The sequence below is a fragment of the Solanum stenotomum genome, chromosome 3 (genome assembly GCF_019186545.1).
Source record: "Solanum stenotomum isolate F172 chromosome 3, ASM1918654v1, whole genome shotgun sequence".
NCBI lineage: Eukaryota > Viridiplantae > Streptophyta > Magnoliopsida > Solanales > Solanaceae > Solanum > Solanum stenotomum.
In genome coordinates, this window is record NC_064284.1 from 19,957,769 (window position 1) to 19,976,179 (window position 18,411).

At 33.3% G+C, this 18,411-nt stretch overlaps 1 protein-coding gene and 1 pseudogene across 1 annotated transcript; both read left to right on the top strand.

Annotated features, from left to right (window-relative positions):
- Window positions 1–9,983: 9,983 nt before the first annotated feature.
- LOC125858755 (vegetative cell wall protein gp1-like) lies at window positions 9,984–10,607 on the top strand. The gene has a single exon (XM_049538565.1). The coding sequence runs from the start codon at window positions 9,984–9,986 to the stop codon at window positions 10,605–10,607; it is 624 nt and encodes a 207-aa protein (XP_049394522.1).
- A 1,685-nt stretch (window positions 10,608–12,292) lies between these two features.
- On the top strand, window positions 12,293–17,485 carry LOC125858756 (auxin response factor 2A-like; annotated as a pseudogene).
- The last annotated feature ends 926 nt before the right edge of the window (window positions 17,486–18,411 follow it).

Below are 18,411 nucleotides of genomic sequence, written 5' to 3' on the forward strand. Positions count from 1 at the left end.
CCCCCCCCCAAAAAAAATAATTAAGTTTGTTTTTAAAAAATATATTTCAAAAATTATTTTCTACTCTAGTAAAAATAAAAGATATTTCTCAAAAACAATTTTTATTCATAAATCAAACACTAAAAATCTATTCCGAAAAATATTTTCTACTCACCAACTAAACATGAGAAAATAAGTAAAAAATCTACTTGTTTTTCAAGAAAACGTCTTCCATGAAAAACATTTTTCTTTATACCAAACACACCCTCAACCTCCATACTTTTGTTTTCTGACTTGTGTTAATTTTTATTCGTTCACTTTAAACTTTTCATTTTCGTAAGAAATAATAATTTCAATATGAGTAAATTATCACAATGCACATATTAATTGATATATAGTCTTAGCTCTTGAAAATGATCTGTGAAATAAATAAATAATTAATAATGAGTGTAAAACAAAAAATAATAATTATCTTTTTTAAATATATTAAAATTGACAAGTAAAAGTTTAATAATATATAGATTAGTATTGTAAAAATGTATATCGAGGTAGAGATTTCTATAACATGCATTCTTTATATGATAACGTTTCATTGTAATGGTCAAATTTTCTTTGAAATCAATTTTCAATCTTATGTTTCGTGCGAAAGAGTTCTTCTTCACTGAGAAGATTGGCATGACTATTTCTATAAGTAAAAGAAGGTATGAAGTCGGTCCGAGAAAAAGTGTTTGTCCGTAAGTTCTTTTGTCGTTGGAAAAAGAAAGAAAGAGATTCTTTTCAAAAATGGATTTTTTTCTTTTTTTGATCTCATGCTTTCCATTAGTCAACAACCAACTAATTCTATATTTCGTCACTACTTGTACATATTTGACAGAGTAAACACTGTTGTATGTTTTTTTTATAATAATACTTAACTATAATAAGTACATATTCATTAAATTTCTCAATCCTTACATAAAATTAGGAGTAAAGTTATTAAATTCATATTAATAAACTGTTTGCATCCGCCCCATAATTAGAGCGAGATTATTGATAAAGGGAAAGAGGCTTACATGTATAAATTACAGAAATCCCACCTTTCAGTTTACTTATTACCATTATTCCGTATAAGTTTTACAAATCTCCAAAATCCCTCATTTTCGCGCATCAGATTAGTGTATCTCGCGCATCAGATTAGTGTATCTCGCGCATCAGATTAATGTATCTCGCGCATCAGATTAGTGTATCTCGCACATCAGATTAGTGTATCTTGCACATCAGATTAGTGTATCATGTATAAAATGTACATCATATTAGTGTATCATGTATAAAATGTAATGTATCTTACTTAACGATTAATGTATCTCGCGCATCAGATTAATGTATCATCGCTTATATTATTGTATCCGTTTGAGGGATTTCTGTAATTATAAACTTTTAAGGGATAGATTGTAATTTTGCCTTAAAAGTATGTGATTTCTGTAATTTGCCCATTCATAATATTATTATATATCCAAAAGGGAAAATACATAAAAAAAACCCTGAACTTGGCACGAAAACTTACTTTAATACTTAAACTTTACGGGTAATTATTTACCCCCCTTAACATAGTTGAAGTGAATTAATACCACCCTAAAAATATAATACCAGTCTCAAGTTTGCAAGTGTATTACACATGCGCCACATCATTGACACATTAGAATCACATAAGCGCCACGTCATAGCCACATTGGAAATTCTCTAAAATTTGATTTTTGATTTTTTAAATTCATTTCTTTCTTTCCTTTTCAGAATATTTAAATACTAGTTAATCTTTAGTTCTTAATTAGTTTAAGAAATATTGAAATCATTAGCAGTGATTTTTTTTCAATACTCAACGTCATTTACTGCCATGTCGATTGTCGGTGTTCTTCATTTTTTTATTTTTATATACTAATCAAGGTCTAATTCTTAACTAATTCAAGAAAAAACACATATATTTTTAGTGTTTTTTTTTTAAAACTTTTTCTACCCATTGCTTCAATCGCCATTGCCAACCATTAACATTATAGATCGGTTGACAAAACCTCATCTTCTTTTATGCCCAAATCTTTATTTTTCAAAAAATTTCATAACTTTTTAAGAAAAATCAAATCTCCAAAGTAAAGGGTAAAAAAAATTATGTGGGTCTTGAATGTGATTCTTTTTGTTTATGTGTTTAACGAGAAAATGTACTTTGAATGTAGAGTTTGAAGAAGGAGAATGAGGATGGGGTTGGGTGGGGATAGGGTGGTGGGGAGTTTGAGGAAGAAAAGACAAGAAGGTAGAGGGGGCAGGTGGGGTTTTGAGAAAGCGGGGTGGGGGGTTTGAAGAAGAAGAAGAATGGGGTGGGTGGGTTTCTTTTTCTTTTTTCATTATATATATAAAGTGGGACCATTACTTTTTAAAAAAATAACTTAACGTACTTTCAAAAAAAATTATTTTCTTTTTTTGCCACGTCATCCGTTAGGTTGGTATTAAATTCACACGAAATGAGATAAGGGGAGTAAATAATTACCCATAAAGTTTAAGTACTAAAGTAAGTTTTTGTGCCAAGTTCAGAGTTTTTTTTTTTTTATGTATTTTCCCTATGCAAAAACATATATAGTTTTAGTAAATATATATGTATATATATATTTTGTTAAATACATATGTTAGAAACATTTTTTATTTTTGAAGATTTAGTGACATACAGTAAATAGTGATAGTACTCCCTCCGTCCACAATTATTTGGCATGTATACTAAAAATAGATGTCCAAGATTAATTGTCAATTTAAACAATCAAGAAATAATTAGTCACTTTTTTCCAATTCTGCCCTTAATGATTGTGTAGTTCAATTGAAAAGTTATGTGGACTTTTGGTATTCTTGATATAGTAGGGTTATATTAGTCATATTACACATTGTATTAAATTTTCCTTAAGGGATGTGCATGACCTTACCCTGACAAACAATTGTGGACGGAGGGAGTAACAAAGAGCTTAAAGCATACTGTAGTGGGGTTATGTGAGAGTGACAATTGAGGAACAATAAATAAGAGTTACTCCCACTATTTTTAATTACTTGTCCACTTTTATTTTTTTAGTTGTCTTTAATTACTTGTCTATTTTGACAAATCAAGAAAGAACAAATTTATTTTACTTATTATACCCTCAATTAATTACTTTGAGAAGGGTAGAACTTTTGAAAATCTTAAATTTTTAATTCATCCACTTCATAATTAAATAGGGGTAAAATGGTACACTTACTATGTCAAATATTGTTTTCTTAATAGATGTGTGAATTCAAATTGGACAAATAATTAGAGACAAAGGGAGTAAATTCAGATGCTAAGTTTGTCCATGTTTCATGAAAGAGCAACATCACCTTTGACCACTTCTTCCTTTTCGTCGTGAATTGGGACAGTATATCAATATACATAATTATATTATTAATGATGATATACATATTGTGTATATATATCATCAATTTTCGAAACATGTGTAGGAAATAACTACTTACACCATTAAAGAGGGAGAAAAAAGAAAGGAAAAAATTTGACCACTTTTAATCTATTCTATGGTACCAACTGTTTGTGCCCTTTTTAAAAACACAAAATAAGATAAAAAAATCCTAGACTTCTTCAAATTCTTTGTTTAATAAATTGTTTTTATTTTATTTTTGAAGTTGAGGCATTTTTCTTGATAGTAACTTAAATGTTTCTCTCTTGATCATTTTACAATATTCTTTTCAAAAATACTTACAAATTGTAGATTATGGAGTATTATATTTTACAAGAATCGTATAGTGAAATAAAGCCTCAGAATTCAGATCAATAGATTGGTGATAGACTCTTACTTGAACCCTATCAATAATTTACCCAAGTTAATTTTTTAAGTTTTAAGTGTTTGTTAACAACATATGTAAGTTTTGGATATTTAATTTAGACTTAGTGAACATTTTAATAACATTACTAAAATTGAAGATTATTTAAAAATTAATTTGATATTAGTTATGAAAAACTGAACAACACAAGCAATTGTTACCAAAATGACAAAACACATGAACAATTTAACAAGACAAGTAAAATGAAGACGGTATCAAAGTTATCCCCCATCCAACATATGTAAAGGACAAGATTTGTTGGTTCGATATGACTTATGAATAATTTAAAAAAAATACACACATAACTTGTAATTAAAACAAGATTTTTCAATTCGACAATACTTGTAAACAATTTCATAAGATAGATAGAATGAAGATTATTCTAAAATTATGACCACGCCCGCATAAATGTGTATCTTATTCGTGCAAAAGCCCGGCCCAATAGTAACAAACTCGGCTGGCCAACCCTGTTATCTGGGTTCCAGCCCAAGTTATCCAAGTACTATGCTTGGCCCTTTCACCCAAACAACAAGATAATAGAGGCCCAATCCCCTTTTTCATCAGAAATTTTACACAAGTCTCATAGTTTTAAGAGACAATTATATTCTATTCCTACTATTTTTCAAATTACAAAAATCCCTTAAATTTGGTGGAATTTGATACATCACAAAACGTCCTAATACATCGTGTCTCAATTTCTATAAGGGTTTGATTATATTCACTTTGGACATAATACAATAAGTTTTTTTTTTTATTTTAATTTGAGATTATTAAAAACATGTTAGTTTCAAATTTTGAATTTGTTTCTCCGTGCAAGCCCACTTTTATTATCTTTTTTTGTCACTTGATACTTAATATTTGTATTGATGTCGATATAAGTGTCTTCATACTCAAAATTCAAACATAACATATTTGATTAAGAATGAAGGAGTACTTACTACTCTATCATAAACCATTAAACCTTATTTATTATACTTGTTTCAATTCTCTTTGAATTACCTTAAGTTTACTGAAGTTATCCAATTCTCTCTTCGTTTTTTTTTTTTTTAAATATATATATTTGACCATTATTTATTTTTTTAGAAAAATAGAAAAAGAAAAGAGAAAATATTTCCTCCTTGTCTTATATTTCCCTCATTATTTTAGTATACCGTAAAATGGAAGGAAGAAAGGAAAAACAATAACCAGATGGTAAATCAAATTCTCACTAGGTGAAAGATCTCATTACCAACAGATTCAACTATTAATATTTTTCTTCATCATCTTTCTCAATTTCGAAAAGTTAATTTTAATACATATCCTCCACGTTTGTTTTTCATTTAATATTAAAAATTTAGATAAAATAAAAGAAACTTTGGGTTAAAATACTAGACTATTTTAGTCAAAATTGAGCAAGCGTTGGGGAAAATAATTATCGATTAATTACTTGAATGGATTCCTAGTAAAAAAATAATTACTTATTTTATACTCTTTAATTATTACCATTTATAACAATATATAATAATATCATGTATTTTATTTGATTTGTCTTTTTCTCTCGCCTCTTTCTCCTGTTTCTCTCTCGCCTCTTTCTCTTTTTTTTCTCACGTTTTAAAATTTGTCTCTCTTTCCTGGTGTTTCTCCAGCTTTCTTTCTTTCTGTTGTTTTTCTCTCTTGCTTTCTTTTTGTTGCTCTTTCTCCTTTGCATTATGTTGAGCTTTCTCCCTATCTTTCTGTTACTCTCTCTCTCTCTCTACTTTCTTTCGTAGAGTAGTCAATGATTTGTAGACTGAATAAAATTTGTATCAATAATTAATTAGACAAGTAATCTAATCGTAACAAATGAAGAGACAAAATAAACTGCAAAATGAATTGAACTTGAATTAAAATGTATTATACACATATTAAAGTTGAATTAGAAGAGAATAAAGCATGAATGCAAACGGTTGCAAACGAAAGAGCATTCTATGATCTATAAACTGAATAAAACTTGTATCAATTATGAATCAAACAAGTAATCCAATCGTAACAAATCAACCAATAAATTGCAAAATAATTAAACTTGTATTTAAAAGTGTATGACACAAATATTAAATTTGAATTAGAAGAGAGAACTCCTCTGACATTTTCTTGCAATTTTCCTCCCAATATTTTTAACAAGGTTGTTTTCCCACTGCCAGAAGACCCCATTAAGGCAAGAATTTCACCCTTCATGTTATACCCTTGAGTATCTGCAAACATGAATAAAAAACGTAACTAATTAAAGAGAAGACAATGATTTATAGAGTGAATTAAACTTGTAGCAATAATGAACTGAACAAGTAATTCAATAATAACAAATCAACCAAAAAACTGCAAAATGAATTAAATTTGCATTAAAATTGTATTACACAATATTAAAGTTGAATTAGAAGAGAGAATTAAGAATGAACGAAAAACGTAACTAACGAAAGACAAGAGAATGATCTATAAATTGAATTAAACTTATATTATTCATGAATAAAACATGTATTATATGTGTCTTATAAATTATTTTGATTTGTATCACTAAGAAAATGAACGATATTTGCAATATGTATTACAATGTGTTATGCCTATATTATAAATGTATTATAAGTGTGTTACCTAAATTATTTTGGTTGATATTACTAAAAAGGGAGTGAAGTTTTGCAATATGTATTATAAATGTATTGTTCATAGTTTTAATACAATTGTGAATGATATCTAATACAACTTTGATATCATCGTGATACAGTTCTGTAAACTTCATCTTTTTCAAGCTTCAATTTAATATTTCTCCTAAAATCAATTCTAAACTTGACCATACCCTTTTAAAATTGAGATTTAAATTTCAAATGATTTTTTCATTATGTGTAGGAACAACATATACAAACTAATCACAAATTCACAAAACTCAAATAATGAATTTAGGTTTAAAGCTTTATATGACCATCAATGGTGAATTATTGTTGCTGCAATTTTAAAGATTCAAAATTTTTGTTTCAACACATGATTTTGTACAATTTTTCAGTCTTTTTGTTCCTCTTCTCATCGTGTTTTGAGTGAAAATCGTGAAACATAGGCAAAAATTGATTGAGGATAGTTCTTTAAATGATGATTTAAAAGAAGAACAATAAAAAGAAGAAGAAGAAGAAGAGGAGGAGGAGGAAGAGGAAGAGAAAAAATCATGAGATTGAGAGAAAATGACATAGAAAGAGGGAAAAAGGCGACATATAAAGATAGACATGGAACTTTTTGAAATCACTGTACAATTTTTAATTCCAAAAATTGTTATATTTAGTTAGAAAAATTATATTGTTATAGATGGTAAATATTTTCTTAATAGAATATATTTATGTGATCTACCCAATTATAATCGTGTTAAATTTTATAGTTTGTTACTTATAAGTATCTATTATTATATCCGTCTCTTTATTTTGTCCACTATATTAAAAATAATTGTTTAATAATACTTGTTCAGTTAAGAAAATCAAAAGATAATTTATCATTTTGTGTCTATTTTAACTTTACTATTAAATATTATTCAATATATAATACATTTTCAAAGCATTAAATTGAATATATTCAAAGGGTAGTACAATAATTTTACCCCTGTTATATATTGTTTCTTAAATATGTCAAATCAATAGTGGACAATTATTGTTTGATAGATGACATATTAATTATTAACTATAGTTAGGTAATAAAAGATCAAGTTATACAATAAGAATTGTTTTGAAATTGATTTTTGAATCTATAGAGTTGATATGAATAATACGAGGAAATTTCATAAATAACAAAGAGATTAAATTTAATAAGTCTCCTTTGCTACAATTTGTCTAATTACGCTTCATAGGTATATTTTTGTTTGCTATGAATATTTTTGTTGTATAATTTATTGTCAATATATAAACAAGGTAAGTATATAGAATTTTGTATTTATACATTTAAGAATTTTTCAGAATTTATACAAATCAAATGTATCAATAAGATAGTTATATACAAGTTAGTGTAAGCATATACAAATTCTGATTAATACAATTATTAGGAATTGAATTATACAAATTCTAGATTTATACAATTATGAGTCGAATTATATAAATTTGGACATATGGTTATATGTTAGGCGAAAAATAATTTCTTCAAACTATAATATTAAATAATTAACTAGTACTATATGTTTATTTAGTCGCGCAATTTTTTCCATTTTTATTTTTTTTTTTTTTTTTGGTTTCTTATAAGAAATTTTAGTAGGAGTATCCATTATGTGGTGTGATGAATTGATGTTTTTGGACTAATTGAATCGAAGTGACATGATAATTTTTAGGCTTAATTCATGTCCAGACACTTAAAGTTGTCCGCATTATTCACTTAGACACCTTAATTGAGGCTTGTACCTATTGAACACCTCTCCCACATTAAATTGATACCATGAACACTTTTTGCCTACATGGCATTTTGAGTGTAATTCACGGCTAATGAGCGCGTGAAAACATTTTCTTACATTTTTTAATAATAAAAAGAATTTGTCTTCTTCCTTATGCGCCATTACTCATCCACCTTCCTTCTTCCTTTTGCTTGTTGCCATCACTCCTCCACCTTACAACCAAGCAGCTGCCGCCGTCACCGCCACAATCATCCACCAATAACACCTTTCTTATCTTTCTGCTTCTTCCTTCTTCATCTTGCTTATTTGGATCCTGCCGGCTGGTGACGATGAGTTTGTCACTCATACAAGGCTACTTTTTGCCAGAGGAAGAAGAACAAGAACCTCAATACGACAATTCCGACGACAACAAAAACTATAAAATTCCACATAATCGTTATAAACTTTTTTCAAGCCCAACCTTCTTCATCTTTCGAGCTTCCGTCTGCCCTTGACACCTTTTTCGAATTAAATTTCTCTGTAATTTACTCTTCTTCTTCCTTTTTCAATTGGAGCCAGCAAAATACTAATCTAAATAGATAGGCAATAAGAAAGTTATTATCCTTTTTCATCTTATCATGTGAAGTGCAGTTAGTATGAACTTAATTATTGAAGATTTTAAGGATGTCGGAGCTTGATGGGCGTGGGTGGAGACTGGAAAGTTGTACGGTGGTGGGATAGCAGGGGAAGGGTTTGGGTGGTGGGGTTACAATTTTTTTTTTTAAAAAATAGTAATAATTTTCTTTTTCTTTCACATTATAATACATTTTAAAATAATTTAATGGAATCCAAATAACACATGTCATTATTTAATTTATCAAATTGCCACGTCACCGCGAGTGTATTTCACTCATTTTATACTTTTAGCTAATTGTTGAAAAAATGTTCAAATGGTTCAAATTCTAAGGGGTAGAGGTGTTCAATAGGTACAAATCTGAATTCAAGTGTCTAAGTGAATTATGCGGCAACTTTAAGTGTCTGTAGATGCCTTAAGCCTAATTTTTAATTGGTTGGAATATGTTATGATGTTATGATACACATGAAAAATTATTATTAACATTTGATTTAAATAAATGTGTTATGTCAATTTGACATGTCGCATAATTGCATTTGCTCTTTTTTAATGTGTTATGTTACACGTAATATCAAACTAGGCACTTCAAATATAATGCTTAACTTATTCAAATTTTATTTTACTGAGATTTTAAAAATAAATAGTTAATGTTGATTTTCTTTTCTATTTATCACGGCGATGTTGAAGAATCAAATCACCACTATATATATTGCTTTTCTTTTTTTTTTTACTTCTTCTTTCCGGTGCAGGATAAACTTAACGGAGTTGTAGTTTGTTTTCTACTAATGAGGCTCTCCCTTTACTGCTGCCATTTGACTAATGCTTAGATCCGACTAACATTTCTCACTTGTCTGCTGAGCAACTTTTGAATATCAAACGAATATTTTATAAGGTAAAATTTAATATGATCGATTTTTCTTCTTTTGCTTGTCCACATTTTCAAGTGTAATTTTCATTTTATGAATGGTCGTGTTTAAAGACATATCGATTGAAGCAATTTTTTTTTTTATCAATAAATTAAAATAGATTTTTTTTAATTAATCGAGTTAAAGTAGATACGTTTTTTTTGATCAACGAGATGAAGTGGATCCTTTTTTTTATTGTGATTTACCTCAAGTTCTATAAATAATAAGGAAAACGTGCCGAAGAAGTAATTACTTAAAAATGAGTAAGGAAGCCGTTCCACTGCCATTATCTACGATGTCTCCTCCGGCGAAACCAACGCCGGTGTCTATGCAGCCGGCATCAGCTACTCCAATACCGTCACCTCTGCTGTCTCCGGCGAAACCAACCGCTCAGGTGTCTCCTCCGCCGGCGCCGATGTCTCTGCACGCGCCATCACCTCTTTCATCGTCACCAACTCTGTCGCCGTCACCTCCGGTGTCTCTGCCAGCGAAACCAACCCCTCAGGTGTCTCCTCCGCCGGCGCCGATGTCTCTGCACGCGCCATCAGCTCTTCCATTGTCATCAACTCCGTCTCCAGTGCTGTCACCTCCGCTGTCTCCGTGGGTGATACCAACCCCGCCGGTGTCTCCGGCGAAACCAACTCCTCCTGCGTCCCCTCCAATATCTCCTCCGCCGGCGCCACCAATTGTGAATCCGCCGTCGCCATGGCGTTTTTACTGTTATAGGTGCGGTAGGCTTTTTGGTAGTCGCCTTGCCACAATGGCTCATTACGAGGCGGCTCACCAACATAGGGGCGGTTTTGAATGCGAACGGTGTGGAAGCATACTTGTTACCGAGTGTGATCTGATTGATCATAGATTTACTTGTTACCGATTTGACTGAACGACTTGAATGAAGACTTGAAGAACACCAGAAGACCTTTTTTACTGTTTTTCAATTCTGCCACAGAGCAAATTTAAAATGTAAAAACTCAAAGTAATATGAAATGTAAGCAGTGCATGAATTCATATGAAATGCAAACAATACAGTCAATGAATGTAATGAGGGATTCTTGGAAGAATACATACTTTTAACTCCTCTTCTTTTTGCTTTTAAAAGACGCTGCTAATCCAAAATTTTGTTGAACCCTTCTTCTACTACTCCTTCTAGTTTTGCAGCTCTTCTACTTGCAATGTCAGGCTTCTTCTTCTCGGTTTAATCTGTAAGATTGATATTGTTCAAGATTTTCCATAGGTCGGATTTTTTACAACTACATACTTCTTGGGTTTTCTTGTTTAGTAGGGTCTCTTAGATTTTGTTTTGTTCTTGAGCTGTTTTCTTTAATGGAGTCTCTTAGATTCTGTTCTTGGGCAGTCTTCTTTAATGGGGTCTCTTAGATTCTGTTCTTGGCCTGTCTTCTTTAATGAGGTAATAATTAGTTAATTATTCTTGGGGAATGGTTTATTGGGTTTGCTTTCCCCTGTTTGTCTGGAGGAAAGTGGAGTGGAGTGGAGTGAAGAAGAAGTGGTTCTATTAATTTGATTCTGTGTCAAAGACTGCAATTGGTGAATCCCATAAACATGACTTTGTTTTGTTTCCTGGGGTAACCTTTTAAATGGAATTGATCACTTATATATGAAACCACTATATTCATCTTTTCGTTTCTTTCCTGTGTTGGTACTGATATCATGAATCTAGTTTCTATCTTCTTCATTGTCAGTTGAACTTCAATTTTGAGTGTTGATTGCTGTTTCTAGGGTCTGTTTGGTTACCAGTTTTGCATGTTTTTGAGCTGAGGAAGAGTTCAGTGCTTTTTTTTTTGGGTGAATTTTGGAGAAGGAATTTTTTTTTATTTTTGTGTTTGTTTTTGGAATTGATTAGTGTGGATATGGGAGATCTGTGTTGAGAATTAGTGTACGGAAATGGCTGCTTCGGAGGTGTCGATTCAAGGTTACAGCGAGCCGAGTGATGGCTCTAGGCCGGTTTCAGAGACTGTAAGATGTACTGCCGGTGTCGGAAGAGGTAATTAGAACTGAATTTGTAGTGATTTTTTTTAGAACTTGGAGTTTTCCGGTGAGTTTTCTTAATTGTGTTTGTTTTTTGTTTACAAAGTTGATGCTGATACAGTGTTGTACACTGATCTTTGGTTCATGTGCCGGTCCACTTGTGACGGTACCTCGCGAGGGTGAGCTGGTGTACTATTTCCCTCAAGGACATATCGAGCAGGTTTGTTTGTAAGAACACTTTAATTTCGTTTTCTACCTTCGTTTTATGGGAATCCCTTGTTCAATTTCACTTGTAAATACACTGTTGAACATGCATTACCGAGATACTATGTTTTCTCGTAATGATGTTTGTAGCTTGACAGCTTAAATTCAATCATGATCCTTTCCTTTTTGGGGAGAGGGGGTTGGGTTTGAGGAAATGTAGTTGTCAATGGAACTGATTTGCAATAGAGCTTTCTGTAATCAAATGTGTTTGTATGATAGGCTGAAACATTAACAAATCAAGTGGCTGACCAGCAGATGCCTTTGTATAATCTTCCTTCTAAGATCCTATGCCGTGTGGTGAGTGTCCTGTTAAAGGCAATGGGTTTGTAACTTTGTTAATGCTGCTGTGTTAATGTGTTTCCCTTTTTTATTTTTAGCTTACAGTCCTTTTTCCTTTTATGAACATTCTTATCTATACAGTTTGTGCTTAGCTGGTGTTTCTGGGTTGACTTTTCAGGCTGAACCAGTTACTGTTGAGGTGTATGCACAAGTGACTTTGGTGCCGGAGCCAAATGCAGGTTTACTATTATGTTTATATTTAACTTTTTTCTTTTATTTTTCAATTTCTGATTTTCTGATCTCATGTTGAATAAAGTAGGTTGAGCTATTCAAATCTTGAATTTCTAGTTGAATAAATCATCTAATATCCTAAATGACTGCTGTAGCAAGATGAGAATACAGTGAAGAAGGAACCCATGCACCCTCCTCCACCACAATTTCATGTACACTCTTTTTGTAAGACACTAACAGCCTCTGATACAAGCACTCACGGTTGATTTTCCGTCTTGAGACGGCATGCTGATGAATGCCTCCCCCCACTGGTTAGAAGAATACTTCTTAATGTGTTCATGGTTACTGTTTTGGGGACATGGAGTGGCTAATGATTTTTATTTGCATCATTAACAGGACATGTCTCGGCAGCCTCCCACACAGGAGTTGGTGTCCCAAGATTTACATGGAAATGAGTGGCGATTCAGGCATATATTCCGGGGTATGATGCCCAGCAGAATCTTAATCGCCTTTTGTCTATAAGGCTTACCACCTCCACCCCTATTTGGCCAATTTATGCCCCTTGAGAGCTTAAGCGGAAGGCAATGAAGGCCAGGCTTCCTTTAGGGGAGTGAGGGTGGAGTGGGGGGTGGGGTGCAACATAGAGATGCACCATCACGCAGCATATGCTTCCCTATTAAGTGCCATTGTTGGTGTATCATACCAGTTGCATTCTTGTAATCACGCGGCCAAATGAAGATTGCTACAGACCTGATGTGGCACTTGTATAAATATTAAGTAAATTATTTCGGATTTTACAAAAGGAAAATCTGAAGAAAGAAGAGGGATGCAAATTTCATTTGAACAATACTTTAGCGGTTTAAGAAATTCCTCCAACTTTGTGTTTCATATCATGTTTGTTACCTATATAATAATTTAACTAAAAATGTGATAACATAGTGTCACAACTCAAAGGAAGAATAGCATAGTGTCACAACTCAAAAAAAAGAATAATGTTAGGAACCAATATTGATTTTTCATTTTCTTCTTTCGGACAGTGCTTTGGAGGGTAGGGGAGAAGTTGGTTAACAAAATTGTGCTTCTTTAAACACAAAGTTTTAAGATTTTCAATTCTCCTATTCTTTGTATTCGAAATTTTCTTTGGAAGTCTGGTAGCATGCTTCTTTATTTACCGTGCACTGTATGCCATTATTGGAGGGTTGGTGTGTTTTTCCTGCCATGTAACCTCTGGTTTGTTTCTCACCCAAGCATTTGAACTCCAGGTCAACCTAGGAGGCATCTTCTTCAGAGTGGTTGGAGTGTCTTTGTTAGTTCGAAGAGGCTTGTTGCTGGGGATGCATTCATATTTCTTAGGTTCGACTCGTGAAACCCTCTCTAAATTTATTTGCTCCATTATTAGAGTCTGACTAGTAGTGTTGTGCTACTTTAGAGGTGAGAATGAAGAGCTTCGTGTTGGAGTTAGACGTGCCATGAGATAGCAGGGGAATGCTCCATCATCGGTGATATCCAGTCATAGCATGCATTTTGGTGTACTTGCAACAGCTTGTCATGCCATTCAGACAAAAACGATCTTCACTGTGTATTAGAAACCAAGGTACCTGGTCTGAAATGACTAAATAAAACACCGACTGTAAGGACATAACTAGAGATCTTTGATTATAAGTTAAATGTTACATTTAGTCTTTATCCAGAGGTTGTGGAAACTTGGAATCAGTAGCTCATGTTGTTTTATTGCTTGCTGTCTATACATTTGGAAACATTTTATAGTATTTCTCCAGTGGGTGGTATTAATAGTGCATGTTGTTTCATAGGCTGTCCTCTATGCATTTGGGAATCATTTTATCTTAATCGGTTGCCCACTAGAATACCTGGCTGCTTCATATGTTTGATGACTCCTAATATCAACAACTCGACATACTTTACCACTTATTTTTTGATTGGTATCTTTTATGTCCATTTATTGGGGAAAGTAGGGTGAGAAGTAGGTACTTGAGTTATTGTTCGTGTTTAACATTTACAAAAGGGTTAAACCTTCCTTACTAACTTACTGTTATGTTACAGGACAAGACCTGCTGAGTTTATAGTTCCATGTGACCACTATATGGAATCTGTGAAGAACAATTACTCTATTGGAATGAGGTTTAAGATGAGGTTTGAGTGTGAAGAAGCTCCAGAGAAAAGGTGTGCAACAGTTTATTTTATAGAAATCATCTTTTTACTGTTTAAATTGTGAGTTGCAGGTTGTAATCTTGACCTGTGTAATGGACTTTTAATTGACAGGATAAAATGACAGTCATTTGGTGATTGGATGTTTGATCATTTAGACTGTTGATTTAATTTTTCTGTAGCAGGGTATTTTCTATTCAATTCTATGATTTAATTAACTTAAAATGTTATAGGTTTACTGGAACTACAGTTGGCATTGAAGATGCTGATCCCCAAAGGTGGCTTGAATCTAAGTGGAGATATCTGAAGGTAGTTTCTACTTTATTTTCCTGGTTTGACTGTTTCTTTTACCTCCTATCACATTGAAAGTCATTCATTTATGGTTTCTAAAGGTTCGGTGGGATGAAAATTCTAGCATTCCATGGCCAGACCAAGTTTCACCCTGGAGCTCTTGGCCCTCCTGCACTTAATGCACCTCCAGTCGCAAGGCCAAACAGGCCTAGATCCAGTATTTTGCCCTCATCTCCTGATTTATCTGTCCTTACTAGGGAAGGTGGATATCTCATCCTGATCTTTTCTATTCAGTATCTTGCACCGCTTATAAGTCTTGTGTTCGAGCTAAGTAATTGTCATGTACTTTCTTATTTTTTGTTAAAAGGTTCATCAAGAGTAACAGCAGACCATTCCCAAGCCAGTGGGTTTCCGAGGGTCTTGCAAGGTCAAGAGTTATCAACCTTTAAAGGCGGTTTTGCAGAAAGTAATGAGACAGACTTGTCTGAGAGAAACCAATGATATGGCAACCATCAGTGAATGATGAAAATAATGATATTCATTCTGCATCAAAGAGATATCTTCCAGATAAATTGCTACCTTTAGGGAGGCCTGAGTCATCTCTCACAGATTTATTATCAGATTTTGGAGTGCCAAATAACTCCTCCCATGGGTTCTGTTTACCCTCTGCGGACCAAGCAGCATTTGGTGCTAGCTTGGTGAAGCAACAAACACCAGATCGGGAAAAGGATTTTAGCTTATTGGGAAAGCCATGGTCTCTTCTGTCTTCCAGTCTCTCTCTTAATCTGATGGATTCTGGCTCAAAAGCTCCTGACCTAGGGGGTGATACTCCCTTTCAAATGCGGGGAGATGCTAGGTATTGTGGTTATGGTGGGTTTTCAGTCCTCCCCGGTCATAGGGTTGCAAATCAGCAGGGAAGCTGGATTATGCCTCAACTAGTGTCGCCTTACATGCAGCTCTCCTCTCATTCAAGAAAAATGATGCATAAACCCACTGTAGTAAAGCAACCTGAGGCTGTGAAACCCAAAGAGGTTAACTGCAAACTATTTGGCATTCCCCTTACAGGTAATGTTTGCACAGATCCTGTTATGATGCGGAAAAGTTCATTGATTGATCCAGCAAGTGACATGAATATTGGTATACACCCTCATCAATCCCTTGCCACTGATTCTGATCAAAGGTCTGAGCAATCAAAGGGATCAAAGGTGGGTGATGGAATTGCAGCTAATGATCATGACAAACAATTTCATACCTTTCATCTTGCTGCTACAGATAGGGATGGCAAAGGTCATAGTAGTTCTACAAGGAGCTGCACAAAGGTTTAGATCTGATCTTTGGTCACAACTTTGGCTGTTGGCTTTAATGAAATTTCTAATGATTTATTTTTGCCTACAGGTTCATAAACAATTCTGTTGGCTTTAATGAAATTTCTAATGATTTATTTTTGCCTACAGATTCATAAACAGGGTACAGCACTAGGAAAGTTCGTAGATCTTGCAAAGTTCAACAATTATGACGAATTGATTGCTGAACCGGATCAGCTTTTTAATTTTAATGGTAAACTCAAGGCTTGGAATAAGAGTTGGCTGGGTGTATACACTGATGATGAGGGTGACATGACGCTTGTTGGAGATGATCCATGGCAGTGAGTACTTAATATTCATGCTTTTATAAATCAAAATTCATTATTTTCTTTCCTCCTCCTGCGCTGCTTGCCTGTGTAGTTTTTCTAGATCGGTGCTGTGTTTTTTGTGTTTGTTACATTATCTTATCGGCTTACACTGGTTTGAAACAGGGAATTTTCTGGTATAGTTTGCAAGATTTCCATCTATACAAAAGAGGAGGTGCAGTGTATGAATCCAGGGACCCTTAATTCAAAAGGCGAGGACACTTCTTCTGTCGCTGAGGGCTCAGACGCTAAAGAAGTGAAGAATCTGCAACTTCCTTCTGAATCTGGTCAAGCAGAATCTTAGGTTTTCCTCCAAAATCGAGGTACTTGGAAAAGATGTACTTGAAGAGCAAGTGATTCCTTTCTGCTTCAGTTTTTTGAAAACATTTTCCCTGTAAATTAGGGTGGGAGATGCCTCCAGGTATTTTTTCTAGTTGCTTAATTACTGTTGTTTTGTATTTGACAGGTTTATAAGATAACGAGGAGAAGGCTTTTATCCACCTAGGTGTTACTTTTTTGTGGATTTTTGAATATAACCTACAATATCAACTCCCTTTGACTTCTGGATGGGATGGTCTCTTCATATAAATGCAGCTTCAGTATTTGCAGTCTTGAACCCCTTTTTGGAGCCAATATCTGGCCCCTTATCTATCTATACATAGTATATGTAAATTATCAGCGTGGTCATTAACCTTAGTTCTGCCAATCTCACTTTGTACATTCCAATTTCTCTAGCTCTAGCTGTAACTAAGATTTCGATTCAACTATGTACATGCCTTACTGTTGATTTTTGTGGAAGTGGTATCCAACTGCTTTGGGCAGATAACATATTTTGTATCAGCGATTATGGTAATGCGATAGAAAAGAAGTTTTTTTCTGGGTGAAGAGCTTTTTGTGTTATGCAATTTTGATCATTGGCCTCCGCCTACCTAGCTATTCTTGTTGGCCAGGTTCCTTATCCATTGTCTTCCACACAACCATATTGCTGTTTGCGTTTGGAAAGTTGGGCAAATCAAGTAGCTGTATTAATGTTTGATATTTGAATTATAGGATAGTGGGATTAATCATGATTTGGTAGAGCAGCAGGACATTGTAAATTCTCCATACTGGGTTCTTCTTTACGCATGCTTTATAGAATGAGGAAAATGTGAATCATTTCATTTTGGCATTTCAAAAGCCAATATTTTTGAGGTTTAGACACGGATTGAAGAGACATATCCCGCTTGTTTTTTCATTTTAGATGTTTAGTTTTGTTAGAAGACAAAAATGGCGCCAAGGAATATACTACGTAAAAGAACAGGAACTCATATACACTTGCATAATCATTCTGGAACAAGAACTGCTCAATTGCAATAGTATTATTCTATATGATAGAAGTAAACACAGTTTGATATGATACACCACCAAGAAGATCCTTTGTTGTGGAAGATTGTGACGATGAATGAGTTAAGCACAACAATTATTTCATGGTTCAAGTACAAGAGGAGGAAAGATTGAGCCCAAGAAAAGAGCTGAAATTTCAGCCCAAAAAGTGGTGCCAAGGAAGAATGACTTTCGAGTAGAGTCTTATTCATGAGTGCTAAATTGGACATGGATTCATGCCCAAACAAAGGGATTTTGGTGCCAAGGATTGTCACTTTTCTTTCCATATTTTTGTTAGATAGTGTTTTAGGAAGAATTTGGATATTATTTTTTACACGTTTTTTTAGTTTACTTTTTTTTTTAAAAGTTAGATTTCAATATTCAATTATTACCATAAAAGTAGATTTCATGTTATTTGGGATAGATTTTATCTTATACA

Excerpts from the sequence above, each read along its gene's own strand:
- LOC125858755 (XM_049538565.1), top strand. The coding sequence starts at position 9,984 with ATGAGTAAGGAAGCCGTTCCACTGCCATTATCTACGATGTCTCCTCCG.